General features: G+C 50.8%; 11 protein-coding genes across 11 annotated transcripts; 7 read left to right on the top strand and 4 right to left on the bottom strand.

Annotated features, from left to right (window-relative positions):
* Window positions 1–376: 376 nt before the first annotated feature.
* Window positions 377–1806, top strand: N7509_006844 (uncharacterized protein; the record flags this gene model as incomplete). Its single annotated transcript, XM_056631481.1, has 3 exons — window positions 377–627; window positions 722–1040; window positions 1093–1806. The coding sequence occupies 3 exons, from the start codon at window positions 377–379 to the stop codon at window positions 1804–1806; spliced, it is 1284 nt and encodes a 427-aa protein (XP_056487032.1).
* Window positions 1807–2261: 455 nt separating this feature from the next.
* On the bottom strand, window positions 2262–6270 carry N7509_006845 (PE repeat family protein; the record flags this gene model as incomplete). Its single annotated transcript, XM_056631482.1, has 2 exons — window positions 2262–5887; window positions 5973–6270. 2 exons carry the CDS (start codon window positions 6268–6270, stop codon window positions 2262–2264), a joined length of 3924 nt encoding a protein of 1307 aa, XP_056487033.1.
* Window positions 6271–9047: 2777 nt separating this feature from the next.
* On the top strand, window positions 9048–9347 carry N7509_006846 (uncharacterized protein; the record flags this gene model as incomplete). Its single annotated transcript, XM_056631483.1, has 2 exons — window positions 9048–9186; window positions 9217–9347. The coding sequence occupies 2 exons, from the start codon at window positions 9048–9050 to the stop codon at window positions 9345–9347; spliced, it is 270 nt and encodes an 89-aa protein (XP_056487034.1).
* An 85-nt stretch (window positions 9348–9432) lies between these two features.
* Window positions 9433–10946, top strand: N7509_006847 (uncharacterized protein; the record flags this gene model as incomplete). The annotated part of the gene is made up of 7 exons (XM_056631484.1): window positions 9433–9609; window positions 9675–9772; window positions 9842–9981; window positions 10133–10292; window positions 10344–10461; window positions 10525–10642; window positions 10717–10946. The coding sequence occupies 7 exons, from the start codon at window positions 9433–9435 to the stop codon at window positions 10944–10946; spliced, it is 1041 nt and encodes a 346-aa protein (XP_056487035.1).
* An 877-nt stretch (window positions 10947–11823) lies between these two features.
* N7509_006848 (uncharacterized protein) lies at window positions 11824–12069 on the top strand (the record flags this gene model as incomplete). The annotated part of the gene is made up of 1 exon (XM_056631485.1): window positions 11824–12069. The coding sequence occupies one exon, from the start codon at window positions 11824–11826 to the stop codon at window positions 12067–12069; it is 246 nt and encodes an 81-aa protein (XP_056487036.1).
* Window positions 12070–12095: 26 nt separating this feature from the next.
* On the bottom strand, window positions 12096–13484 carry N7509_006849 (Alpha/beta hydrolase family-domain-containing protein; the record flags this gene model as incomplete). The annotated part of the gene is made up of 4 exons (XM_056631486.1): window positions 12096–12876; window positions 12925–13033; window positions 13080–13218; window positions 13287–13484. 4 exons carry the CDS (start codon window positions 13482–13484, stop codon window positions 12096–12098), a joined length of 1227 nt encoding a protein of 408 aa, XP_056487037.1.
* A 528-nt stretch (window positions 13485–14012) lies between these two features.
* N7509_006850 (MFS transporter) lies at window positions 14013–15835 on the bottom strand (the record flags this gene model as incomplete). Its single annotated transcript, XM_056631487.1, is given in 6 exon segments — window positions 14013–14321; window positions 14389–14676; window positions 14690–14973; window positions 14985–15015; window positions 15057–15397; window positions 15457–15835. 6 exon segments carry the CDS (start codon window positions 15833–15835, stop codon window positions 14013–14015), a joined length of 1632 nt encoding a protein of 543 aa, XP_056487038.1.
* Window positions 15836–17314: 1479 nt separating this feature from the next.
* On the top strand, window positions 17315–18346 carry N7509_006851 (putative thiol methyltransferase; the record flags this gene model as incomplete). The annotated part of the gene is made up of 3 exons (XM_056631488.1): window positions 17315–17806; window positions 17852–17938; window positions 17990–18346. 3 exons carry the CDS (start codon window positions 17315–17317, stop codon window positions 18344–18346), a joined length of 936 nt encoding a protein of 311 aa, XP_056487039.1.
* A 1170-nt stretch (window positions 18347–19516) lies between these two features.
* N7509_006852 (deubiquitinase OTU2) lies at window positions 19517–20485 on the bottom strand (the record flags this gene model as incomplete). Its single annotated transcript, XM_056631489.1, has 1 exon — window positions 19517–20485. The coding sequence occupies one exon, from the start codon at window positions 20483–20485 to the stop codon at window positions 19517–19519; it is 969 nt and encodes a 322-aa protein (XP_056487040.1).
* A 387-nt stretch (window positions 20486–20872) lies between these two features.
* On the top strand, window positions 20873–21881 carry N7509_006853 (short chain dehydrogenase/reductase family; the record flags this gene model as incomplete). The annotated part of the gene is made up of 3 exons (XM_056631490.1): window positions 20873–20902; window positions 20965–21596; window positions 21662–21881. 3 exons carry the CDS (start codon window positions 20873–20875, stop codon window positions 21879–21881), a joined length of 882 nt encoding a protein of 293 aa, XP_056487041.1.
* Window positions 21882–22755: 874 nt separating this feature from the next.
* On the top strand, window positions 22756–25216 carry N7509_006854 (alpha,alpha-trehalase; the record flags this gene model as incomplete). The annotated part of the gene is made up of 6 exons (XM_056631491.1): window positions 22756–22884; window positions 22961–23033; window positions 23103–23224; window positions 23278–23759; window positions 23821–25020; window positions 25081–25216. The coding sequence occupies 6 exons, from the start codon at window positions 22756–22758 to the stop codon at window positions 25214–25216; spliced, it is 2142 nt and encodes a 713-aa protein (XP_056487042.1).
* Window positions 25217–27407: the final 2191 nt, after the last annotated feature.

The following is a 27407-nucleotide window of genomic DNA, read 5'->3' on the forward strand; positions in this document are numbered from 1 at the left end:
GCAGTATAAGAGTAGAGAGAGCTAACTAGCTACAGCTGACCAGCTCTAACCAAGTCAAGCTCGGTCTAGACGCCTTCTGTTCTTCTTCCCCTCTTTGGCCCCTTCACCCTTCCACCCCCGCGTCTACCCCGCGTCACACAAATTGACAATATTGCGCCAATTATTCCCTTGCACTGCGCCTTGCTCGAAGAACGGAGCATCAAAATCCCTCACACGAGCATCATCCCACTCGGATCCCGGCTACCGCGCCAGGGACCCAGCAGAACCACACTTTCAGCAACCCCGCCCCACGCTATAAAAGGCCCCAGGAGATCTCCCATCTTATCTGATGAGCTGATTCATTCATGAGGCCTCAGATGGCAGCAGCAGCAGCAGCATGGTGGTGTTTGTCGACCTCGATCAAGATGCCTTCCGGCATCCCGGCTCATTGCTTGCCCCGGAGAAGCTGAGGGCCGCGACCAGCAAAGCCGCCGAATTCCCTCCTTCAACCACCTCCACCTCCACTTCCGAGCTCAAAGCTCAAGTCACACTCCAAGACGCGCACACTGCGACAACTCTCTCTAAACAGAGTCCGACATCAAAGACTCCCAACTGCAATGCCTTCTCCGCGGCGTTGAGTTGCTACCCGTATGTGGATTTCCCCCCTCAACCTTCACCGCGTCCCTTTTCCCCACACTCGAGCCAAGAACTAATACGATGGCCTTGTTCGGGCCTCCACCAGAATTGTCAAAGAAATTGCCCGCGCCGTCGATTTGAATACCCTCCACGCCCTTTCGCGAACATGCCGCCAGTTCCACGTGAATCTGGCACCGTTCCGGCACCAACTCGTTCGTGAAACGCTTCGTTGCGAGAATGAGTATATCGAGACCGTCTCAGATATGCTGGACGGCAGGGCCGTCCTCCCTGACAGCGTCAAGTCGGTGCTCAGGCTGTTGAGTCAGGGCAACGGTGACCCCGGACGCATGACACGTGGAAAAGTGGGCAGATGTGCGCGCGACATGGTCGGTGACTGTCGACGCTGCACTAAGATCGTATGCAGAGTATGTTCGAAGCACCCGCTGCATGGATGTGTCCAAGCTGATCAGATTTTAGAACTGCACGATCAAGCCTCCCTCCCAGACAGCCTTAAAGGGCCGAATCCGCCGTCTCTGTCAGACCTGCGGCACTGCGCCGCTCTCCCACCATCTCTACAACACACCTCCCAACCCGACCGCAACAGAACACCACGAGGAGACTTCAATACCGAACACACTGGCGAGCAATGTTTGCAATTGCGATGATGTCGTCTGGCTTTGTATCCAGTGCGGCCAGACCCTACGCAGCAACGACATAACCTACCGACGAGTTTGGGCATGGCGTACCCGATACAGTACATACCTTGGTGGTGGACTGGGAACGGGCATCGGCGAAGGCAGCCAGGGGGTGAAATGTGGACGCGGCGAGACATGCCTTGCGGCAAAGGAAATCGAGCTCGAGGTCGACTGTGAAGTAGACGAGAGTTCTAGTGATACCAGCAGTACGGGGCACAGCTCTCCCGCTCACTCATCGTACCACACCGAGTTGCTGTCGACAGATAGCCACGACGGCGAGGAGCCGGGGTATTTTCGGCAAGAAGTGATCGGACTCGGCGGCGTGGTGAAGCATAAAGCGAAGAAGCGAGTCATGGTCGGATCATGCGTGGTTGAGTATGAGGATGAGCGGGAAACAGGCACATATCTTGTTCGGGAGGAGGGTGGCTCACATCGGGCATGGTGTGGATGGTGCTCGAGGGTCATTCCGGCCAAGAGCGAGACATTTCGGAGTTGACATCTTCGCAGAATACTTCTGCATCTCCCTTGAAACTTGAACTTCGTATTACAGTCTACGCGGCTTACATGTAGCATGACTTTTATGATTACTACGGTGTACATACTCTCTCACCGACGACTGCGTTGAGCGCAGTTTGATTTGAAGGGGGAAAAAATGAATTCGCATCTAATGGATTGCTCGAGAAATTTGCGTTTTCGGGTTCAAACCAGAAATTGGCGACAGTGTTATAACAATTTGACATATCTAATAGACTTCATAATCACTTCACAGTCTTGACTCGATGTTGTCCTTTCTGGACGAAAAGACAAAATACTCCGGTAATGCGTCGCTCCTTCATGCAATCATCAATCATACATATCCCCAGACACTTTCAGTTATCACAAATAATATCAAAAGACAATGTTGAAAAAAAGAAGAACAAAAATCAAAGACTCGAAACAAATGTACCTAATCTAGTGCGCTGCGATTGTTCGGAAAAGACTCTTAAGCCTGGATTGCTCTTTTGGCGGAGATTCTTCACGACGACGATGACGGCGCGAGTTAGGATCCTTGTCTCTGCTTTCCTGGCGGGCGGCGCGACGAGAGCCCTCGGGTCTCTTCTCTCGCTCCCTTTCCCGGGGCTTGCTGGACTCGGGTTCCTCGCGAGACCGTCTCCGTGCTTTCTTCTCGGCCCGAGCTTCTTCTTGTCGACGCTCCTCGCGTCTCTCCTCGCGCCTTTCCTCACGTCGTGCTTCGCGGCGAGAGGAAGAGCCGCCGGAGCGAGTGCTAGGTCGCCTTTCATCAATGGTGGTCTTCTCGTCACTCGGTGGACCACTGCCGTTGCTGTGGCTGATCGAAGGACGACGCTCAGTTGGCGGTGCAGTAGATTTCGTGCTGTTGACCCGCACGATGGGTCTAGTCGTGTCTGATTGGCCATTGCCCATATATCGAAGGAAAGCGCGTTTGGGAGCTGGGGCTGAAGAGGCTGCCTGTTTCGAGGATGTAGTCTTGACTGACCTAGCCTGGCCTTGTTCAGACGAACGACGCTTAGGCCTGGGTTCAATCTCGACTTCAACGACAGGCGGTTCCTCCATTGACAATGCCTCCTCTCTTGCCGCAATCTTCTCAGAGCGTCTGATTTTCTCAGGGGGCGAGACTCCACTGCGTTGACGGTCCTCAGCGACAGCTTGCTGTTTCCTCTTCTCCTGGATCTTCTTCTGCTGCTTGTCGTCATGTTCCTTTCTGGCTTGCTCCAAAGCCTTGGCCCACCGGTTAGTGAACAAGCCGCCGTCATTTTTGGGGCGGGAAAGCTGCTCTTTGCGGCCCTCAGAAGAAGTCTTGGAGTATCGTCGCTCTCGCTCACGGTCTTCACGGTCACTAGGCGAGCGTCTCTTCTTTCTGCGAGAACCTTGCCTGGTTGCAGTAGGATCCATGGGCTCCATGAGCTCGCCGCGAGGTCCCTCGGCGGACTCCTCGGGAGGAATCTCATCCGGCGCAAGTCCATAGGATCTGGGTGCCTCGGGCACTAGAGGCTCGGTAGGGAATGGCTCAGATTCAACAGATGCGGGTTCGGGTTCGGGCTCTCGCGCCAGTTCTGGCTCAGCAGGCGCCGGCTCCGGTTCTGGTTCTGGTTCGGCGGGCTGTGGCACCGGCTCGGGCTCAGCAGGAGCTGGCTCTGGCGTTGGCTCTGGCTCGGCGAGTTCGGGTTCAGGTTCAGGTTCAGCGGGTGCAGCCTCGGGCTCTGGCGTTGGTTCTGGCTCGGCGGGGACCGGTTCAGATACTGGCTCTGGCTCGGCGAGTTCGGGTTCAGGTTCAGGTTCAGCTGATGCAGCCTCGGGCTCAGGAGCTGGTTCTGGTTCAGGTTCGGCGGGAGCTAGCTCGGGTTCCGGTGCTGGCTCAGGCTCAGCGGGTGCAGCCTCGGGCTCTGGCGTTGGTTCTGGCTCGGCGGGTACTGGTTCAGATACTGGTTCAGGCTCAACAGGAGCAGGCTCTGGTTCCGGTGCTGGTTCCAGTTCAGCGGCCGCAGGCTCAGGCTCAGGCTCAGGAGCTGGTTCTGGTTCTGCAGGGGCTGGCTCGGGTTCCGGAACTGGCTCGGGCTCAGTGGGTGCAGCCTCAGGCTCTGGTGTAGGCTCTGGCTCAGCAGGCGTGGGATCCACAGGTGCAGCTTCAGCTTCAGCCAGTGAAATTTCCGCTGGAATTTCCTTTGGCTGATCTGCCTCTGAGGTAGGTTCTTCCACTGCTGTTTCTGCTGGGGCTTCTGCTGGGAGTGTAGGCTCAGCAGCTGGTTCAGGCTCAGGCTCAGCAGCTGGTTCAGGTTCAGGTGCAGCTTCGGCTTCGGCTTTGACTTCCTCTGCAGGCTGTTCAGTCACAGGTTCCTCGGCAGCCGGTGCCTCTGCTACCTCTTCAACGGGTGGTTCTTCAGCAGGCTGTTCTGGTTCTGGAGCAACATCTGGGGCCGAGGGTGGTTCTTCAACTGCTGGTTCAGGTTCAGGTGCTGCCTGTGGCTCTTCGGCCGGCTCAGCTACTAGCTCTGGAGTAGCATCCTCCGAAGGTGCGTCCTCCGCCTTGACCTCATCAACTGCGGCTGGTGTGGCTTCGGGCTCAGCGGCTGGAGCAGGCTCAGGTTCCGGTTCCTTGGGAAATTCCTCAGCAGCCGCCTCCGAAGGGGCATTGAGAGAAACATCAGCAGCAGGGGGTTCTTCAACTGGAGCGCACTCCGTTTCTTGGGTAGCTTCAGCTGGCACTTCCTCTGCTTCTGCAGCTGGCGGTACTTCTTCGGGTTCCTTGGGAGCGTCACTTTCGGCGGGATCTGCTGCTTCAGCGGGCTTTGTCTCTGCCTCTACTTCGGCCGTTTCATCGCCTTCGGGTGTTGTGGCTTCTTCTGCAGGTTGTTCTACAGGATCCGGTATAGGTTCTGATGCAGGCTCTGATGCAGGCTCAGTCACAGGTTCAGGTGCAGGTTCAGGCTCGGTTTCGGTCTCAGCTGCCTTTTTCGCCTTTTTAGCCTTTTTCTTGCTCTTTTTTGATTTGCCGGCTGGTTCTTCAGCTGGCGGCTCTTCGGCTGGCGGGCTAGGATCGGCAGGTGTAGCTTCGGATGGAGTTTCGGCTGCTGGCTCTTCACTGGGAGCCTCTTCCTCGGGTTCTGGTGCAGGCTCCGCTACGGGTTCGAGTGTAGCTTCGGGCTCGGGGTCTGGTGCAGGCTCCGCTACGGGCTCGGTAGCTTCGGGCTCGGGCTCGGGCGCAGGCTCTGATGTAGGCTCTGCTACAGGTTCGGGTGCAGCTTCGGGCTCAGGCTCGACAGCCTTTTTACCCTTTTTACCCTTTTTCTTCTTTTTCGACTTGCCGGTGGGTTCATCGGATGGTGGCTCGTCGGCTGGCGGGCTAGGATCGGCTGCTGGTTCTTTACTGGGTGCCTCTTTCTCGGGTTCTGGTGCAGTCTCAACGGGTGCCTCAACAGGAGCTGCAGGAGACTCGGCAGAAGTATCGGCGGGTGTGTCTGCAGGGGCATCTGCAGCCTCCTCTGTCGAGGGTGAATTTTCCAATGGTGCAGGACTATCACCAGTGTCCTCGGCATTGTCAGCGGCGGGTTGCTCATCGCTAGCAGCCGGAGCTTCCCCATCTGCTGGCGGGAGATCCTCCTCGGCTTTGGCGTCTTCAGCTTCTTGCTTGGCGAGTGCTTCTTTCTCGGCCTCTACTTTGTCGAGTCCGGCTTCAGGGTCACACTCTGGAAAATCTTCGTCTGTGAAACCGTCTGTCAAGTTAAGGTTCTCTTTTCCATATACGTGATTCTTACCATTGTTGTCATTGTTATCATCTTTCTTGGCTGCACCATCATCTGCGGCTGGTTCTTCTGCGGGGGCGTAGGCTCTTCGTCTTTCGTTTCGGCCTCTGGATTTTCTGCACCCTCTGCAGGGGGGTTCTTGAGAGGCTTCGTCTGGAGCGCTTTCACCCTCTGCGTTCGGCGCTGGCTCATCACCAGCAGGCTCCTCCTTACCCTCCTCCTTTGCGTCTCCGCTGGCGGGCTCGGTGGCCTCTGCAGACTCAGTGGGCTCAACGGGCTCAGCGGGCTCCGCTGGAGCAGTCGCTGGCTCTGTTGGTTCTAAAGGGCGTTGGGGTAAGTGACTGTTACACAGCCAATGACATAATTCCTCCGATAACTGCCAAATTCACTTTTTAGTACTTACCAGCAGGTTCTGAGTTCGATGAGCTCTCTTCTGCAGGCTTGCTAGGCTCTTCTGCAGGCTTGCTAGGCTCTTCTGGTGGGGGCTCGACGGGGGCATCCTCCTTTTTCGGTTCGGCATCGGCAGCCGTTTGGTTATCCTGGTCCTTGCCCTCCGTCAGACGATTCGCATTGGTATTTTTAGGGGTGATAGGATAAGAAGAGAAAGTCAAAGAGCCAATTTCATAGGTCTTCAATTCACGTTCGAAGCTTTGATATTGAAACTGAGGGATATTCGCATACTTGTATTGGGGTTGCTGCATCTTCGTCCCCTACAGCAGCCGGCTCTGGGGCTGGCTTGTTGATATCCTTGGCTTCGGGGTTTGGTGTCGTAGAGCCGGCAGGAAGACGGTTGTTGTTATTGTTCTTATTCTTCTTCTTCTTGGCCATGTCCTCGTTTCAATGACGTATCACACAACGAGGTGACCGATGCTGACTGGCGCGTGGTGACAAGAATGAAACAATAAGAAAGTGACAAGCTAATGTCGGGCTCGATGCAAGGGTAAAAGTCCGGGACGGCGAGGAATTCTGGAGGTACAAGAAAAGTGAGAGGTAGAGAGTCGCGAGACTGGGTACTGATGTAGTAGAGGACGGAAGAGGAAAGAAGCGTACACCTGTTCCTCTGGAGACGAGAAAATCACAATTGGACCGTCAAGGCGAGGCAGCGTATAACAGTTCGTCCGTTGTCCGGGTGGATGGGACAACAACCCCGATGCAGCGTGGAATTGGGCCCTGGAACGTCATTAACGAACAGCCCGATGGCATCGCATACCATTGGACCACGTCGCCTTCGGTCTCCATGCATTGGTGGCCAGCATTGGGAGAGGATTAGTGAAGCCCGGTGCTTGGATTAGGGCCGGGTGAGAGCAGTATGATCTCCACTTGTGGGCAAAGCTGCAGGAGCAGGCATCCCATGGCGAAAGGGGATTGGGAATAGGGAAGTCAAATACACTATCTAGGAAAGGTCAAGCTGCAGCAGCATGGAGAAAATGGGTCTGATGAGTGGGGGGACAAGTGCCACCATTCAATTCTATTTTTTTTTCTGGTTGATTTCTGCTTTCGAGTACTCCGTCCTCGGTACTCCGCTCCGTACAATGTGCACCCACGATTGCCATAAGGTGGGATGAGAACAGGACGGATTAAGGTGGGTCAAGCACAAGTTGGATGGTTTCCGAGCCACACCGACGAGGGTCTGCATGGTGTGTGTGTGCCCTGGCCAAGGGTGGAAAAAGTGATGCGGTCGAGAGACCCATTTCTGCCCAACGTTTTCCGGCCACCGCGGCAAATGAGATGCAAGCATAGCGCTGAGTGGGGAGACGAGGTCGTAATGAGAAGTGTCCATAAGAAACCAAATTAGCCCTTCCCAAAGGCAATTGAAGCCCAGTGAGTCAAAGGCGAGGGCCCCTAAATGGGGTGGATGGGGTTGATGGAGTCTTGCGGTGGCCATTGTGACTCCACTCTGCGACACCGACACTTCAGCATGGCGATCCTCCTTTGAATCCCCTTCGGATCGTGAACTGCCTCATGGTCTCACGGCCTCACGGTCTCACAATTTCTCAATGCACCGTAAGGGAGTTAGTTGGAATGGGGATCGGAACATGCAGCATGCAGCATTTGAGGAGGTCGTGGAACAAGTGAAGTTCCCGGGCCACGTCGCGTGATCTGCTCCTTCCCATTGGTATTGCCCGCCATTCCACCTCCTCCCACCTCCCACTTCCCCCCCAACTTCTTCCGATTGCTTCTCGATCATCGGCTAATCTCATCTTCGCCATGTTGTGATTGTTCGAGTCAAAGCTCATCCCCTTATCGTGCTGCAGTCGCCACTACCCCCCTGATCCTGCCCCTCACTCCGTTCCCCAAAGAAGCTGCATGCATTGGCTCTTGCAAACAAACTGGCGCGACGCGGGGCGTGCCGCGATTGCCAGACAGCGCCCGACCTGTTGTACTCCCAGAACCTGGTCATCTTCCGATTTTAACTCACAAAGTCAAATGACGACCCAATCCTTACCCTGCAGCGGGCCGAGCATCCATGTTCTATCCGCCCATGGCGAGTGGCTAAGTTTTAGCAAGGCCTCCAATCCGAGCTCTGGATTTCAACCTGTGTCCCGGTCTCAGATTGACTGCTTGAGGACGAAAATCGGCCCAAGGATAGACCAAGTCAGATTCTAGCGTACATGTCTGAAATTATCAGATGTGATCGAACTGCTCTGCTTCGGGTTGCAGAACGCAAAACACATCCAATTGACATCGCTCATGCCGATCGGGGGGGAAGGAGGGGCTTGCAGCGCAAGATTACGACATTCCCGATACTTTCCTACACGTACGAGTATCCGTAGATATTATGTGTCTTCCTTCGATCGACGGGACTATTCGTATTGACAAGTGTCGAGGGAAACACAACACGCTAACTTCGGCTAGACAGAATGGGTGTTGGTGCCAGCCAGTGTCGATGTAGGCGTGGCTGTAAATGCAGGCGCTTGCGAAATAGGTGCATGGCCAAGTTCACGAGGCAGCCAACTATGGAGTATAAGCCGAAGGTTCAAGTTGTTATACATATAGTAACTCCATAGTCCCCCATCATAGACTTGGAATAGAAGTTTGAAGCACTCTGTATCTCAATTCCCCTCGGCTATGTTAGGAATTCTCTTCACGAGATGAAGTGGGTCTAGAGCTCAGAAGCAACTTGAACTTGGATTTTCTATGTGACAGAAGATGTTACCAATAGAGCTGATGGTCACAGCGTGGATTTCTTTGGAAGATTATGGTGCTCGCGCAATCATAGTGACTACAATAAATGCAATTGCGCACCCAGAGATGCTTCACATCGCGAACCTTCGATCGGATTTGGAGTTTCCTGGATGGGTCCGATCCATACGATCGTGGATCTCAGCAGACCTGTGGAGCTTCGTTAGATAGCTATGTACTCCGTACCCTTTCCCCATTTGCGTAGTTTTAAAAGAATGCTTTAAATCTCTGCCGTCCACCCATTCAGAAGCAGAGTTCAGGCGTCATCAATTTTGCTAGTCGCATAACTACCATCATGGCTACCGACGATGTTTGTCTTTTCAACATCAGAACTGTTGATTCCTCTGGAGAAGAGAAGTTGACAAACCGCATCAGCACTGAGGCGGAAATCGGCAAAAAAGCCACTCTAGGCACGATCCGAAACATATTGGCAAGTGAAAAGAAACTCGACTCAGCAAATTAAGTGATCTATATTCTGGGCATGGCGCACATGAATTCGGGACTCATGATTTGTAAAAGGGCTCGACTTGCCTTCTGCAGTAAGGATGGTGCTCGTATTGGTGACGACATGAGTTGGGCTGTATACAAAAGATAGTCAAGGGTGACGAAAACGTTTGCATATGTGCTTCAAGAAGTAGCACAAAGTTACAGAGAACTTGGAATGTTAATACCTGAATGTGATGCAGGACGACTCGGGAGAAAAAACAAAGGACCCCGATAGCATTCAGGCCCATGAGGTATATCTTGAGTGGACAGAAGAAAATGAGGAAGAGAAGGAAAAGAAGAAGAGCATGAAGAAGGAGCTAAGCGCAGGTGCCCAGAAGGCCTTGGATAGTGACCTGGATCTGGATTCGATCGTATGTGGCGTTGAAGCTCGTTCATATATTATGGTTTCGAAACTGATTCATATATGCGTGTGCAGAAAATTAAGCCGGAGTTGATCACTGCACCTCTGAAAGAGCTTGCTAGCAAGCATAATCATGCCAGCTTCAAGGCCGGTGTCTCCAAGGACGGTGTTATGTAAGTGATGAACCTTGGAAGTGCTCTATCGCGATTTCATTATAGATCATTTGGCTGACAGCTTAACAGAGTTGCTGGTAGCATGTCTGAAGAAAACTGGGATTCAGTTCTTCGGAATACCCAATACCTGAACGGCCATCGAATGGTGTTTTTTAACTATGCGAATGGTCCTAAAGGATTCAAGAGGATTGACAAGGCCCCTTATACTGGTGAGTGCAGTATATTATCGACCTTGCTTATTTGATTGTGTCCGAGTCATCTAATTTATTGTATGAAGCATTCTCTATTAAACCCAGAAAAATGACCAGCATGGAAAAAGCCGACAAAAGCATCCAATTTGAAGTAAGTAATAATCCAAAGTTACACCCGGATTTCTGGTTAACACATATCAGACCAAATACCGAATCCCTAGATACGTTGTGACTGATGACTCCTATGTCAACGTCTTTGAGACTGCAACTGCACTCTCTAAGAGTGTTCCATCGAGTTCTTTCTCCCAACTGGATGTCGAAGCTTCAGGGTGAGAAATCTAGAACATGGAAATTGCATTTCTATCACTGATATTTCTCAGGGAGGAAATCTTTTTGGTGCCAGTATGTCTGCAAATGGCAGATTTCAGCGAGAGTGAAAGCCAAGCTGTCGCTTCATCTGGATCATCTTCGACCAAAACGATGAACGTCACATATAATGTAAGGTGGCCTCATCGAGATAATGCTTCCAGCACAGTCTAAGCTAACATTGTTCTTGTTCAGTTTCTGAGGGTCGTCTTGCATCTTGAGCCAAGAAGTGTTGAGTTGACAGAGGATTGCAAGATTTCACTCAAAGAAGTGAAGGATGAGGAATCTCTTGTCCAATTCCACCACGATTACGGTTTGTTGACACGTCTATATTTTATATGTCCACAGATATAATTTTGTACTTCGAGGTCTAACACTTTTTTACAGGTCATTTCTTTGCTACCAATGTTCAGCTGGGTGGCAAACTCTTTGCTTCTGAGCAATTTACCTCCACAGAGTCTGCAAAGGCAGAAGAGAAGGCAAATGCAATGAAGGCTAGCGCTCAAGCTTCCTTCTCATATAATTCGTTCCAAGCTTCAGCCAGTGCAAGCTATGAAACGAATAAAAATATATCAAGCTCAAGCCAAAGCAGTGGAATGTCAAATTCGCTCACATAGGAAGTCCAGGGCAGTGATACAATTCTGTGCAATGAGTGAGTTGGACCCGCTGAATAAAGTCCCCCTGCCTGCAGGTGGACTTGATGCTAACATGGGATTTTCTCAAGTCCCCCGAAATGGTGTCATACTGTCAAACCGTTCAACCACTAGAGAGTTATCAATGTAAGCCTTCCTTCCATCGGAGGTTTCAAGCGCCGATGTACTGAATATCAGCAGCAACAAGATGTGATGCCATTGGTGGACTTTATCGGAAGCTTTCCTGGTTACCGGCACATCCCCGAACGCTTTGAAAGCATTGTAGCTGGGACCAGAAAGCCCGTTAATTGCCAGTTCCGCCTTCGAGCAAACGAAGGTCCGGGTGTTGGCAAGAATGAATTCTATGGCGTGCGCAAGGACGAGGAAAAGAAACGACTTGGTATGTTTAAACTGTATTTATAGTTGATTGGTTCCTGCTAATATGATCGATACAGGACCCGTGTTGTTGAAATACCAGGAACAATTGAGAAGGGTAGCTAAGGCAGCACACGGCGCATTTGGCCTTGCCGCTGGAAACATTGACGCGGATACAGCGGACAAGGTCTTCTCGGCATTTTCCAAGCGAGTCAAGGGTGAAGGGTTTACAGATAACTTGAAGGAGTATGTCGGAATTGGTGGGTGAATTGACGGCTGTGACTTCGAAATTGAAGTCTCAAGCGAGCTCAAACAAGTCCCAAAGGTATTTATCCCTTCTTCGTTTCAATCGTCTTTGATTCATCCTACTAATCCGCTTTAGAAGCTCAAATACAACGGGCCTTACTTGATCCATGCATCCAAGGAGAAAACCTATCTTGATGCAGATACATCTGGCAGCTACAAAGGGACATTTTTTTTTGGTTACATGTACTATGCTCGTAAGAGTTCTGCCAGCAAGTTCATGTTTCGAAAGGTCGGTGCCAGGGAGGCCAAGGGCGACATTAATCAAGGCGCAGAGGTCGAGTTGACTCTATGTGATGATTCTGGCAAGGCTATCGGTGTGGTGCAGCGCTTCAAGAACGATTACGCGACCCTGCTAGTGAGTAAATATGGTGTGGAGGACGACTTGACTACGACCAATAACTCAAAGCTGGAATACATCAAAGACTAAGTGTTACGGGCATGACGCATCATATTTCAACAATTGACATATGCTTCCCATTGCTTGTCAATCGCTACACGCTCGTGATGGGGAACTTGACTCCACGCCTGTTGAAATTTTGAAGCTTGTAGCTCCGAGGAAGAAAGAGTTGAGTCAATAAAACAAGCGCTTGCTTCAGCAGTTTCTTGAACAAGTTCCATGGGGACCATGTGGCCACACGGTAGAACTGATTCCTGTACACGACCGCGAGCCAATCCTCCGCTCCCACCGACACCAGTGCCAGTCATTTGTATCTTTTTCTGGCGGGCAGCCGGGGAACTTAGCGGGGAGCTTTCACCGAACAGATATAGAACATCTGGCTTTAGATGAGGCAATTGACGGAATATGTGCGCCGGTTCCGGGCGATGGAATGGAGAGTCTTCAATGTCATCTGGGTGCATATCATCTTCGGGTACGCCACGAGCAAGACCCGATCGCTCATCCACATAAGATGGTCGGAGATAGAAGAACAGCTCCTGTGGTTTCGTTGTGGTTAACGTGACGGCGGATCGGCCATTCTCATCGGATAAAGGATACGTCGGGGTAGGAAGATCTCGAAGCCCATATTTGACGAACTTCTCAAAAACGCGGGGGTCCCATGCACGGTAGAAAGGTTTCGATTGTAACATTTGGGCGGCCTGTTCACGAGAAGGCCATAGGTCTCTTCGATTTGTAGACGCTCGAGCGAATCCACTACCAGGATTTTCACGCTGAATCACTGGGTCAAGCAGAATGAGTCCATTGAATAGAGCGGGATGAATTAAAGACAGATGAGCCCTAAAGCGGTTAATTCCTATCCTACATCCAGAAAGGCTGAAAACTCACAGTTGCGTCGCACCCATGCTATGGCCGATTCCAACTATCGGGTGCGAAATATCATCTTGAAATTGATTGATTAAGTGGAGTAAATCACGTCCGTGGTCGAACCAGTCGGCTTCAAAGATATCAGCATATTACATTCATTCAATGTGAGCACTTACGATCATCTCCTAATATTGCTTCATTCAAGATGCCACTTTGCCCTTGTTGGGCCACATCTGCTATCCATATTGACCGTATATGCCGGTTTTTTGCGCGTAACCGCTCATGCAAGTCGTCCCAAAGAGGCTCGTAAAGTTCCTAGAAGTTGATTCAGTACGGTGGTGAAGCGAGGCGAGAAACGAGAGAAAGTAGGGGAGAAGACGCACCTTGGGAAAAGAATTCGCATGCGCCCCTATTAAAGTCACATCGGACGGCTGTGGCTTGCGATCGCTTTCGGGGAGATATTGTTTTACTGCAAGTCTGAGTCCTTTTTCATGTCCGAGTTTCACAGCACCCGGGCGCTGACGGATATTTTGACACCTGATCGTGTGCTCGATGACTCTGAAATTCAACAATTGTCTCATCTTGTGAAATACCGATCGAACAGTTGACCTTTTTTGTCGCCACTTCAAGTGCCGTGACACGTTTTTCAATGAATAAAGGGTGATGGTATTCAAGGGGTATTGATATGCGTCAATGTTTATCGCGATGGGTCTAAGGGAGGGTCCCCGCACTGCCGAAGATAGCCGACACCGGTCTCACACGTAATGGTCTCGGCATCGTGTAACACTGACCGAGGTACTCTTGTATCGATCTTTTCAACTTGAAGTCAATGAAGCAACTTGAACCAGGGACGGTGTCGGAGATGGGAATACGGGCGTTATCATCAATTGGAAGTAAATGAATCATTTTATTCACATGGGTATCATCCACAAAGAGACTCCAGCAAGCCATAGTTTTGGAAAGGAGCAAAAAGAGCGCATGCATCTAAAGAGTGTATCCCGGAAATCCGAAATCAAGCATGGCTATCAAAAGTGACGGGGATATAGATAATACTAATTAGAAAACCCACGGAACTCCGGGCACGATGCAAATGCAACCTTGTTCATAAATCATGTGCGAGCGACATTCATTTTCGCATCCATTTTTATCCTCCAACGGGGCCCAAAGACTCTCATGAAAAAGATGACGCTGCTGCTTGCGAGACCGACTAGACCCGGAATCGTGAAGAGCCATCCATTGCCGATTCCATGAATGATCGGAGCTGTGACGACAGATCCCACACAGGAGAAGATGTTTCGCATGAAGTTGTTGAGTGCAACACCCTCCGAGGACTTTCTCGGCATGAACTCGGTCAACATGGTGGTAACCATACTAAAGATCAACATAGAGCCGATTCCAAAGAAAAAGTTCGCGATCATCTGAGAATGTCAAGTTAGTATATTGGCTATTGGTGTGCTGGGCATTCAGTTAACTCTTTGAACTTACCGGGACCAGCCAGAACACTCCCTTTTCAGCCGTCCAGCCATACCAGATAAGCGCGATTGGGTATAGAAAAGCTCCAAGCCAGGCGTTTTCCCGCATTCGATCTTCAGGTCGGTAAATCAGTCTCCCTTTTTCGTCGTAGCGATTTGCTTTTCTCGCCTCTCGTTGCATGATGCTATCCATCCACTTTCCACCGAATAAGCTGGCCACCACATATCCCACTGAATTTGGAATATAGAGAAGCCCAACAATGATAGTCGAAAAGTTATATGGGGGGCTTTGAAAATGTCGCTTCGACACTAACATTCAACACATAGAGCGAACCGAAGGCGATGCTGGCGTAGTAGACAGTTAGGAGGACGGGGATGTATTGGAGATAAAGGACGATTTTTAACGGATCGATGAAAATAACTTTGAGCTTCTTAAGCCATTTTGTGGTGGTTCGAGCGACTTGTCGGGTTGAAACGCGGCTGAGAGACTGGCTGATGGGCTCGCCATCTTCCTCGATTTCGGGGAGTGTGGGTTTCTGGACAGCGAGTGTCTCGGGCAGCGCCACAAATATGAAAATGACGGTGATCGCACCGTATACTGCGAGGAACCACAGTGTACTCCGCCAGCCCCAGCGTTGGGCTAAAAGTCCACCAATGATGGGGGCTAGTAGAGGGCCGCACAACGGACCTGAGATAGAATATTCCCATAGCGCGGCCTCTTTCCCGAGGATCCCACAGATCGGCAATTGTTCCTGCGCCAACAGCTTGAACGGAAGCGGAGGCGCCGCCGCTTAACATTCGCATCACGATAAGCATAGCGATAGAGTTGGAAATAGCACAAAGGCAGTTGAAAAGCACGAAAAGAAGGAACGAAACCAGGTAGATCGTACGTCGTCCCAAACGCTCGCTAAAGGAAGACCACCATAGAGGAAAAATTGACATGCTCAGCATGTACAAGGCGATGGATAGATTGGTAATGGTGGTCGTTGTGTGCAGCTCCTTGGCCACTTGGGTCAGTGAAGCTAATCAAATCTCAATTAGCATTGTAAGTATCAAAAGAGCCCGAGACTGGTCAACTTACGGAAGAAGATCGAGCTGCCCATGGGCGCCGTAGCACCCGCCCACGCTACAATGAATGTGATGAACCATTTCATCCTCCGGGGATAGGTCTTTGGGTCCTCGACTTCGGCCACCAGAGTAAGTGAGCCGAACAAGCCCCTGCGTTTGAGTCGAGGGACTGCCACCGCAGGACCAAGTTCGGTCGACATGCGTGATAAAGGTGCTGGGTCTTCTGGGTCATTCTTCTCTTGCTCGGCCATGATGCTGGAGCTATGGGAACGAGAACGCATGTCGTCAACTTCTGGATCGCCACTCGTCGCTATCGAATGGACATCATCACGATCGGCTCTATTCAGGGCCAGTGAAGGCGACACCGCAGCATCAACTTTTTCCTCCCGCATGTTGGCCGAATGGACGTTGGAATGACGAAGATCGGACTGTAGCCGCAGGTGATTGGAGAGATTTCGAACCCCAGGGGGAAATACCCGCTTGGACGCAAGCTGGGCGCGCGGGAAGAAAGAATTGATGGGGTTCTCATGCAAATTAAAAAGTAATCACTGTCTCTAAGAGATGTGGGGTAGTAGGGTAATATGAAAGCGAGTGATTCGTAGCCACCCTGATGCGCCACCCTATCTGACCAGGTCAAGAAGGACTGAAGTATTCTCGACTTGTTTGATAAAATATGCGGATGCAATGGCGATCCAGGTTGCATAAAGAATGAAGTCCAGATGTGAAGAAGTAAGTCGCAAAGTTGACGTCGGCAAGTTAAAGGTGAGAGGTACCGGAGGCAGGATCCACCGTAACACTCTTCAAGCAGGACCAAAGACGCCTAGGTTAGCTTCTCGTCTGACGGTTCAACCTTCAGTGTCTGTCCGAAGTCACGATTCGAAACTTGAATGATCTTCTGAAAGTCTTGAAGAGGAAAAAATCGAGGGCGTGCGAGATCGCCGGTTCCACCTACAAGGCTTGTCTACTGGATGCGGAACGCCGACGAGGACCGACGAGGCCCGATCCACGATATTCCCCATGTTATATAAGGTGAAACGTGGATTAAAATCCGACAGCAAGAGGGGGCAAAACCGAAAGATGGCGTCGTGGGCCACCCGAGCCAGTCACCATGTAGAATCACCGTGCCGGTCTTCCGTCGGCAAAAGTGATGGCGGAGTATCCCGCTTGCACCAAAAGCATCCAAGGCAAAAGCCAGTAATCTGGCTGGTTTTAGTGTACATGAGATTGTCCTATACATTCATCAAATCTCAATCTAGCATTGACTGATGAGAACCTGAACAGGAAGGGAATGGATTGTCAAGATTAAACTTGAGCTTGAATGGACCTCGGCGCGGCTTGCCGACCTCTTGTGTCAACTCCCGACGTCAGCAACCAGTGTCCAGTGTCTTACTAACTAGTTAGTACCTTTGTGTTTCAAGATATAGAAGTGCATCAGTCTCTAACATCAACTCATTACTTATTACTCGTATCACTTCTAAGCATTCCCAAGGTCCAAGTCCATGCCAGTGGATCGTGATATACCTTCAAACCGCAGATCTGATGCGTCACCAACCTTGAAAGTGCCCCCTCATTCGCGGCGGAAGAGCTTCCCCCGGATTCCCAGGGCCTTAACCTCCAAGCCATAGCTCCCAACTCACGGTTGACGTATTCTCCGCCCATGACATTCGACTGCACACTGCAAGGAGGTGATTAATAAGCCCACAACAGGATATGATGCACTGAGCATGGAAAGACGGTGTGGTACTCGTCTCCTCGCTCAAGCAGGGCGGTTCAAGTTCCGAAGACAAACACCCCATCTCGTTCAACGTCAACAGCTGTCAACTGCAATTCTTCCACCTTCCACCTCCCCACACTCCCCCGAACCACCCAAAATGACCGTTCCAACCAAGATTGAACCCAAGGATGTTCAGGCCCATCTGTCCCAATTCAAGGGCGACAGCTATCGCGATGGCTGGGCTTCGCTCTGGGACAAGGGTGAAGGTCTACCTTGGGATAAGGGTTTCCCTAACCCTGCATTGGAGGATGCCCTGGTCCAACGCCGAGGCACCATTGGCGGGGCCGTTGGCCAGGACACGCAGGGCCAGTCATACCGTCGAAAGGCCCTGGTCCCGGGTTGCGGCAGAGGTGTTGATGTCCTGCTCCTGGCTAGCTTCGGCTTCGATGCCTATGGCCTTGAGTACAGTGCCACGGCAGTGGAGGCTTGCAAGAGGGAGGAGGCCGAAAATCACAGCTGGTACCGCGTTCGGGATCAGAATGTCGGTCAGGGAAAAGTGACCTTTGTGCAGGGCGACTTTTTCGATGATGCTTGGCTGCAGACAATCGGAGTGCCCCTGAATGGATTTGATATTGTTTATGACTACACGGTAAATCAACCTCATTTTTGCCCTTTTTGTTTATTTCCCTTCAAGTTTCACTTCGGATCGGAGCTGCCCCGCACTCCACCAGTTGGTTACACGACGGAAGGCGAGGAGCGGCCGGAGACCGACACCGGCGGTGTCTCCACAGTTTTTGTTTGCTTGTCAACGCGTTACTAACATTGACTGCAGTTCTTCTGTGCTCTCGAGCCATCTATGCGCCCTAAATGGGCCCTGCGACACACCCAACTTCTGGCTCCTTCACCGGCAGGTAACTTGATCTGCCTGGAGTTCCCCCGCCACAAAGACCCCAAGGCACCTGGACCCCCTTTCCCATCATCGTCAGAGGCATACATGGAGCACTTGAGCCACCCTGGAGAAGATATCCCCTACAACGACCAGGGTCTCATCAAGCAGGACCCCTTACGTGCGCCAAGCAAGGCTGGCCTTGAGAGGGTGGCCTACTGGCAGCCCGAGAGAACCCACGAGATGGGTCAGGAGAACGGAAAGATCGAGGACAGAGTCTCCATCTGGCGTCGACGTAACTAGAAAAAACTCGCTTTCTTACATTTCCCTGCAGCTGATCCCACTGCAATGACTATATACAGGCCATCAGTGCTAGGTGATATCCTAGTAAAAGCTGGATGTGGAAATGAAAACAGTCTTTAAGTTCCATTCAACTTGAATAAAAGAAACACGTAGTGTAGTGTAGCTATCGGATAGATTCATGGCCCAAGATAATTTCAATTGCTTTTGGCTGTGATACAAAGGAGTCCTGGATCATTAGGAAACCAAGGGAGCACTAGCATGTAACACATGTTAAGGTGGCTCCTTGTTACGCGCAGGTTGAATTGTCCGAAAATGGGGCCATAGGGCTGTAGGGCTGCAGGGCATGTGGCTTGGAGGCATCTTCTCCAAATAAATTATTCTCGCTAGTCGTCGAGAGACTCCACAGTGCATCGAGGGATAAAGTGCTGCCTGTTGACTTGCTCAGTTCGTGTCCACATTGGAAGTGTACGATATCAAAGTATGCTAGTTGAATTTGCATTCAATGGGTTTAGAAAATCCGTGATTAGCATAGCCTCCGGCTATACTAATCACGGACCATTCTGCATCGGTCCAGGAAATCCAGGGGTTGCTGTAGAGTAGTGAAGCCCTGTTGGCAATTCAAACCCGGCTTTATATTTTCGATCATTCTGTAAATTTGTGGAAATAAATGCCTTCAAGTTGTCGGAGGACTACGTCCTGCGCGAAAATCCAAGTACCTTCCAAGGTTGACAGAATGCCAGCCACCTGGCCACTTCCCAGCTGTCTTCAAGGTGTAATCGAAACGAAGAAAATCATGTTTAGTACTATAGTTCTCAAAAAGTTTCTTTGATGTCATTTGATAACATCATACGGAGTTCAGCAGGCTGCCAGTGAACGACATATTTTGGATCGCGCCTGGGAAAAGTTTCCGATCTAATAATCCGAGGGCCGTTTTGGGTGTGACGACTAGGGTATCACGACTTGAATCGGAGCACGGATTGTCAACTGTAACTCAAGATGGAATTGAAATGACGACCAGAAAACCTGGCAATGCTTTCACATGAAATCGAACCGCTGTTTTTTCTTGTCATGATATGCAAAAGAACTATGCATCGTTCATGTTCTATCACCAGATCTATAATATTAAGTGCATCCAAGAGATGGTAGTCATAAGTGACACTCTGGAAAATCTCAGGACTGCTTGACTAGGGCATTGTAGTGTTCGCCTAGTCCGTATGTGTGTCGGTAGTATGCCAGCCAAAGAACGCGTTTAGCCTTTTCTTCCTCATCGAAGCTGTCCATGTCTCCGCATTCGATCTTCTCCTGTCGTCCATCACTCTGAACAACATTGATGGTCACACCATATGCCCTCGCTATAGCCTGGAGCTCCAGTTGGCCACCCCACTCGGCAGTGAGCTTGATCTTCCGCGTATACACATCCAACGGCTCTTCCATAAACGCCTCAAAATCATCCTTGTGTTCCACAATATAGTCTGCCGTAACGGCCCGAACAGCGCGATAGCCATCATGCTGGGGCGATGTTACAGTATCGATGCGTGTTTGTGATGTTGGTTGGAGAACGATTCGGCTTGGGTCCGGCCGCAAACCGAGTCCAGAATCATCCAGCTGCTTGGCAATTGCAGAATAGAGACAGTGGCCATCCGGTGTAACCTCCACCTCTTTGAGACCCAGTTTCTTGAATGCCGCGTCCATGACTCCCTGCTCATTGCCTCTATAGTTTGTTTGGTTCTTGGCCTCTTCAGCCGCAGCCTCCGACATGGCTACTTGCTCAGCGGCCCGACGGGCGAGACGAGCCTTTGCTCGATTGGGTTTCTTCGTTCGACCAGCGGGTTCTGATTCTGAGGGAGCTTGGGTGGTGGAATCTGTCTCTGGAATTGCCGTTGTCTTGTCCTCGTTCGGTTCATCGGCCGGAGCCCCATCTTCCAAGCTCAGATCTTCCAGGACTTCAACTGGCTCCGTAGACTCTCCATTGAGTTCTGCGATCTCGGTTTTGTGTCGTTCTGTAAGGTCACGTTGCATTTGTTCGCATTCATCGTTAACGCCTTTCCGTGTCTTCTTGGTGGCGGACTTTTTCTTTTGGGTGATCCGGCCTTGGAGATCTTTTTGCTCCTTGCGGTGCTTCGCTAGTAACTCCTCCATAATGCAATTGAATAGAGCCTAGACCTTGAGAGGTCTAACAGGGGGATGAGAGTGAATAGGCGAAGGTGAAAAAGAAAGGGTATGGGACCAATGCGATCACAACACTGGGGAGCAACCTTAGGAAGTCAAACTGCAGCTTCGCCCCGCAAAACCCTGAAAAAGGTGCCCTAAGTTGTGACCAAAATAGGCATAGTCCGACAGTCCCAAAAGGGATACTCGCCCGCCGCCGGAGAAACCATTGAACCGATGAGCCTCGGCTTGTCCAGTCGGTGTCTCGGGTATGCGGTGCGACGAGGAGCTTCGAGGGGGGAGGGATTACTACAAATGTACTCCATATCAGTCCCACGTCGGTGAGGATCTTGACTTAACTTCCAGAATATTGCAATCATGGATTCAGCCAGTCTTTTTGATGTTAAGGTATGTGGCTTCGCTTCCTCTGTGCTCTCTCTACTCTACTATACTAACTAGCTTCTCTACAGGGCAAGGTGGTGCTGGTCACCGGCGGAGCCAAAGGTATCGGTCGCATGATCTCAGAGGGCTATGTGACCAATGGCGCTACCGTCTACATCTCCTCCCGCGATGCAAAGGCATGCGAGAAGGCTGTCACTGAGCTGAATGCCCTTGGCAAGGGCAAAGCCCATGCCATTCCAGCCGACTTTTACAAGTATGAGGATGTGAAGCAGCTGGCGGATGAGCTGGCCAAGCGAGAGAGCAGTCAGTCATATCCCCCCTCCCCCTCTCTCTGTTTCACACTTGGCACGGTTGATGGGAGATCATTGGCACTAACACAATTGGTATATCCTCTAGAGCTCGATGTCCTGGTCAACAACTCCGGTTCCAACTGGGGCGCCCCCTACGACGAGTATCCCTCTGAAGCCTTCACCCGCGTCCTGACCCTCAACCTTCACCGTGTCTTCGACCTCACCAAGCTTGTGACTCCTCTCTTGGAGAAGGCGGCTACTCCGAATAACCCGGCGCGCATCATCAACATTGGCAGCATTGACGGCCTCCGTGTCCCCTCGCTCGAGACCTTTGCATATAGTTCCAGCAAGGCCGGTCTGCACCACCTCAGCCGAGTTCTTGCCAATCACCTAGGAAAGAGGAACATCACGTACGTTTATTTGCTACTGCTGCTGTACCTCTGCTTTCCCGAGACTAATCTGGTTCCCTTTACAGTTCGAATACCTTGGCCTGTGGCCCGTTCGAGAGCAAGATGATGGCAGCCACACTTAAGTCGTTCGGTGAGGCTATCAAGGCCGGTGTGCCTCTGGGCCGGATTGGAACACCGCAAGATGTAGCCGGTTCTTGCTTGTTCCTGAGTAGCCGAGCAGGCGCATTTATCAATGGGGCGACCATTACGGTGGATGGTGGCAGCGCCATTGCCGCCAAAATCTAAGGTTGTCGCCGGATCTGGCCTGTAGATATTATTAGATATTGACTAGCACCCAGTTTTCTTGTATATTCAATTTTGCTCTAACTTGAGTCTCTACTCTATGCTTGCATTCCTTAGCTAGCTCTAGGCATCAAGGGGTGCCCAAATGGAAGCTCCAACATTCCAGCAGATGGCTGGCTACTCCACCCAGCCCAATGACCTTTTTTGCCTTTTTGCCTGGATCTTTGCAAACGGATGGTCTCGCCACACCTGGAGAAGAAGAAGAAGAAGCAAAAAAAGAACTCTGGGCATTCATCCAGTATTAGGCATGAATTTGTGATCTCTTTCTCTCTTTAAACCTCCGACCTGGACACATACTCTATAGTAAGGCCCCGCAAATTGAATTGCTTATCAGAGGCAAGTTGGCCCCGATCGGATCCACGGTGGAGCGGCGACATCATCGACCAACGTCATTCTCAATCAGGACATCCCACCTTCGAGAACATTTTGGTTCTGGTTCTTGTTGTCTTTTCTATCCTTCTTACAAAGTTCCCTTTTGGTAACAAAGCACTCGATACTTTTTTGATCAAGTTTGTGCCGCTTGTAACGAATCGAATCACTTCACATCAGTTCTGTTCTGTTCAATTCAACAGCTGAGTCTCCTCAGAGCTGCACATTTACATTGTCTACTACTTCCCCGGGTACAAGTACAAACGGTCCTTGTGTGACATCTCTAACCAGGTGTTCATCCTCGTATACATCGAGGGCCCCCAACAAACCCCCACAACCACCCCCCCCAGGGTACTGAACTCCGGAGTCGGTGTGGACGTACGACCCGCCTGGCGTCTCGCACAATCAACTCGCTTTGTACTTCTCCTCCTCATCGCCCTTCAAGACCATGAGCTCATCCGAGTCCAATGGTCCCCGACGGGCTGGTTCCATCGACCCATACTCCAATTCAGAGATCTACTATGGCAATGATGATCCTTCTGCCAGAAACAGAGATCGCAGACGCGCCTTTTCTACGGTAAGCAGCCACAGTGCTTGTGCGGCTACCCCGCGGACGACCATCCCAGCTCACGTCAATTTTTTTCCGAGTACAGAGCGTGAGAGACAATGAGAGAGATAATATCCACGACCTCTTAGGCACACTCCCCACCAGACGAGGTAGTCACGGTAGGTTTCTTTCTCTCCGCAGCTCCTGACGAACTAGCTACGTGAAACTGTACTGACCGCTCCGCATAGATGAGGCATCTGGAAACCCCCGCAAGTTCCTCATCGACGTTGATGAGACCCTTGGTGCACTGCTGAAGCAGGAGGATACCGACAAGAACATGCAGATTACAATCGAGGATGCTGGGCCAAAGGTGTGTCAGATCGACAACTATGAGCTGCGGACCAGCCGCTGACCGCAATGCAGGTACTCTCGGTCGGAACAGCCGGATCCTCGGGATTTAGACGTGTGGATGTGCGTGGCACATACATGCTCTCCAATCTCTTGCAGGAGCTTACTATCGCGAAAGACTACGGTCGGAAGAATATCATCCTCGACGAAGCACGCCTGAGCGAGAACCCAGTCGCACGCCTCTCCCGTCTGATCAAGAATTCCTTCTGGAAGGCCCTCACGAGACGCATTGATGGATCCAATATCGAAATCGCAGGCAAAGATCCGAAGGACTGGACCGATGATCCCCGCCCTCGCATTTACATCCCACCTGGTGCCCCCGAGCAGTTTGAATATTATACCAATATCGCCGAGAAACACCCGGAATTGAGATTGGATGTGCAACTGCTACCGGCTGAGATCACACCAGATTATGTCATGGGATTGGTTGACAAGCCCGGACTACTTGCCCTCGCCATGGAGAAGAAGTATAACGAGGACACCAAACAGGAAGAACTGTCGGGTGTCCCCTTTCGTCGTACCAGGAGGTCGATTCAACGAGCTTTACGGATGGGATAGCTACTTTGAATCTTTGGGTCTGATTGTTAGCGACCGTGTTGACCTTGCTAAGGGCATGGTCGTCAACTTCTGTTTCTGCATCAAGCATTATGGAAAGATTCTAAACGCCAACCGAACCTACTACCTCACTCGCTCTCAGCCACCATTCTTGACTGATATGGCTCTGCGTGTATATGAACGAATTAAGAGCGAGCCCGACTCCAAGGAGTTCCTTCGAAACTCTGTTCTTGCTGCCATTAAGGAATATCACACGGTATGGGCGTGTGAGCCACGCCGCGATCCGATTACTGGGCTCTCGAGATATCGCCCCGAAGGTTGGGGTGTACCTCCAGAGACTGAACCAACCCACTTCCTTCACATCCTGACGCCGTATGCGGAGAAGCATGGCATGACCTTCGAAGAGTTTGTCAAGGCATACAATGAACGGACCGTTGTCGAGCCGGAACTGGATGAATACTTCCTCCACGACCGAGCTGTGCGCGAGTCTGGCCATGATACCAGCTACCGTCTCGAGCGCATCTGCGGAAACCTCGCAACTGTCGACCTGAACTCTTTGCTGTATAAGTATGAGGTGGACATTGCGCGTATAATCCGTGTTCACTTCAAGGATAAGCTGTCGATCCCACAAGAGTTCCGCACAGCTGCCACCCAAGACATTGAATTTGAATCATCCGCCGCTTGGGATCGCCGTGCCCGCAAGCGCAAGCAAACTATGGATCAATTGATGTGGGACGCCGATAAGGGCATGTTCTTTGATTACAACACAGTCACCAAGGAGCGCAAGGTATACGAAACCGCAACTACCTTCTGGGCAATGTGGGCCGGTCTTGCTACACCTCAGCAAGCAGCACAGATGGTGCAAAAGGCGCTGCCTCGGCTGGAAGCTTTCGGTGGTCTGGTCTCGGGATCGGAAGAGTCACGAGGCCCAGTCGGCCTGGAGCGACCCAATCGGCAGTGGGACTTCCCTTACGGCTGGGCACCTCAACAGATGCTCGCCTGGACCGGGTTCCTGCGCTATGGGTACGAGGAAGAGGCAGAGAGATTGGCGTATAAGTGGCTTTACATGATCACCAAGGCTTTCGTTGACTTTAATGGCGTTGTCGTCGAGAAATATGATGTGACTAGGCCGATCGACCCTCACCGAGTCGATGCCGAGTACGGAAACCAAGGTACCAATTTCAAGGGGGCACCACGTGAAGGGTAAGTTTAATGATCCGATTCGGTTGATCGGCATGGAAAATGCTAATGGCGACATCGCAGGTTCGGCTGGGTCAATGCCAGCTATGTCTATGGATTGGACATTCTTAACGCGCATATGAGACGTTCCTTGGGAGCTATCACACCCTACGATACTTATTATCGGGCGGTTAATGGGCCGGGTGCGAGCGCATTTTAGCTCATTGAACTTAGCTTATTGGATTGGGGTTGGGTCTGTTTTTTTCTTCTTTTCTTGCATTCACGACCATTGATTTGGCGGGGAAAAATCGACAGAACAAACTTGAAAAGCATGCATTAGAAACGAGTGTCACGAGCAGGGGAGAAATTGCAATCTGGTTCCTCGACTTCAATTTTGGATCGTATGCATATTGTAGCTTGTAGTGATGGTCAGTTGAAGGTTTCCGCATGGGGTCGAGATGCAATTTCGCTCTGACTCATTTCGCAAAGAGACCAGGCGTCTTGAGAGTGCCGAGTAAGTGTTTTGATATATGACATTTATTAATACTACTAGTACAAGCTGTACTCTGTATTTCACATTCAAACCTTGGAGCAGATACCTTAACCGTGCTATTCCCCGCAAAATGAACATCAGCCACCTCCTCAGGAACTAGCTCTGGATGAGCGAAAATAACCCGGCACCCCTCGGCGACCTGAGTTTCTACCGGCTAACTTCCGAAAGAGAATCAGGGATACCGATTCACATACGACGCATGGCGTCGGACATTCCACAGCAGGACAGGCACCGATCCTCTCAATGGCCGAGCAAGACGCGGGTGGGGGAGCACCCTGGATTACCCGAGGCTATTCTCGTGACTGACGCGGGTTGAGCGGCCTGGTGACCGTTTTACCCCAGGTTGATTTAGAAGTTCGAAGGAGTAATTTAATAGTGAGGAATTCGATTTATATAGTTCTTGAATCTATAGATTTAGATATAGACCCAGTGGGAGGAGGTGGGATGGGTATACAGATAACCTTAACGGTCGTCGGCCTCGGCGTCCTATGGGAAGCGCCGAGGACGGAGCTGGGACTTGAAGGTGGAATGAGCAGCTAGATCGCTGGAGCCCTGGAAAGCTTTGGCCTTTGACAGACCAAACATTTCTGTCGATCTAGACAGGGGTTTAATGTAGGTAAGCAGGTCTTTGAGCCGAGGTCTAACGAAAATGGTTAGTCTGAGTCATTTCTGTGATCTTCTGTGGATCTACGATTGGATAGTGTAGATGGTAATGAGCGGTTGCGGGTGTCAGTTGTCCCGGTAAGAATTCGTGCGGATTCAGGGGGGTTTGGTAATTAGTAGAGAGATTGAGGATGAAGAATAAGTAATCGCCGTATACCAGGTGTATATCCATGGATGATAGGCAAGATAAGTTGCTCATATTCATCGAGGATATATGCATAGCTCGGTTGTGTGCAGTGTGAGTTTGGTAGATCTATTCTAATTATATGAAATATTGAAAATGCCATGAAAATGCCATGAAAATGCACATCCCGATTAGACTGAGCTGTTGTGTTCATTGAATGCCCAGACTGACCAGGATGTGTTTTGCGGTGGAGATGTACCGAATACCGGGGCATAACGGGTGGTATTGATGACTGAGGCAAATAGTCACCAAATCTTCTTTTTTTTCTAGACGACCGTCTCACTTCAGCTCTGAATATGGAGAGATAATCGGATGGCTGTATCAGGCTATGATGGCATGTATTTCATGAACTACTAGGTCACGCGATAACCCTGACCTAGATTATCTCCCTGTTTCGTCTTTCAAGCTCGTGAAGATTTGTCGCATCCGCATGTGAAAGTTTCTGGTATGTATTGTCACGTACCATCAATCCACATGTCCGGCTCCTTACGTCATTTTCGAGAGTAGTCGCCGTCCCGATAAGTTCGTGGCTGTCAATGCGTTCTTGAGCGAAGGAAAATAGGAATTTAAATTATAGAGTAGAGATCCTGACAATAGACTCATGAGATACCGATTGTTTTTTACTTCTGAAACATAGGTTGTAGAAGAATCGAAGGGGTGGCAAGGGCGGCTATGGTGGTCCATTAGGCCGAGGATCTCAGAGTCTGGATCCTCTCTTCCGAACCACCACCCGCCTTCCGCCTTTCGGAGCATCGCCCGTGAGAATTGGGTTTGGCTGTCTGGAAATATTACGGAAATGCCTAGGCTGTCAATGTCACTGGGCTCAGCGTTGACCCGGTGAGCCGAGCGTTTACCGACTCTGTGACGCATTCGCAAACTAAATAAGTACCCCGGGTTTCCCTTCTGGCCTGTGATTGAGTTTCTTTTCTATCTTTGCGTCAGCTCTCCCCTCTATTCTTCGTTTTTTTCTTGTCTGGTGGACTTGAATATACATAACTGGATTGACTTAAG

The sequence above is a fragment of the Penicillium cosmopolitanum genome, assembly GCF_028827165.1.
Source record: "Penicillium cosmopolitanum strain IBT 29677 chromosome Unknown utg000008l:1.0-4398992.0:1.0-4402845.0, whole genome shotgun sequence".
NCBI classification, from domain to species: Eukaryota; Fungi; Ascomycota; class Eurotiomycetes; order Eurotiales; family Aspergillaceae; genus Penicillium; species Penicillium cosmopolitanum.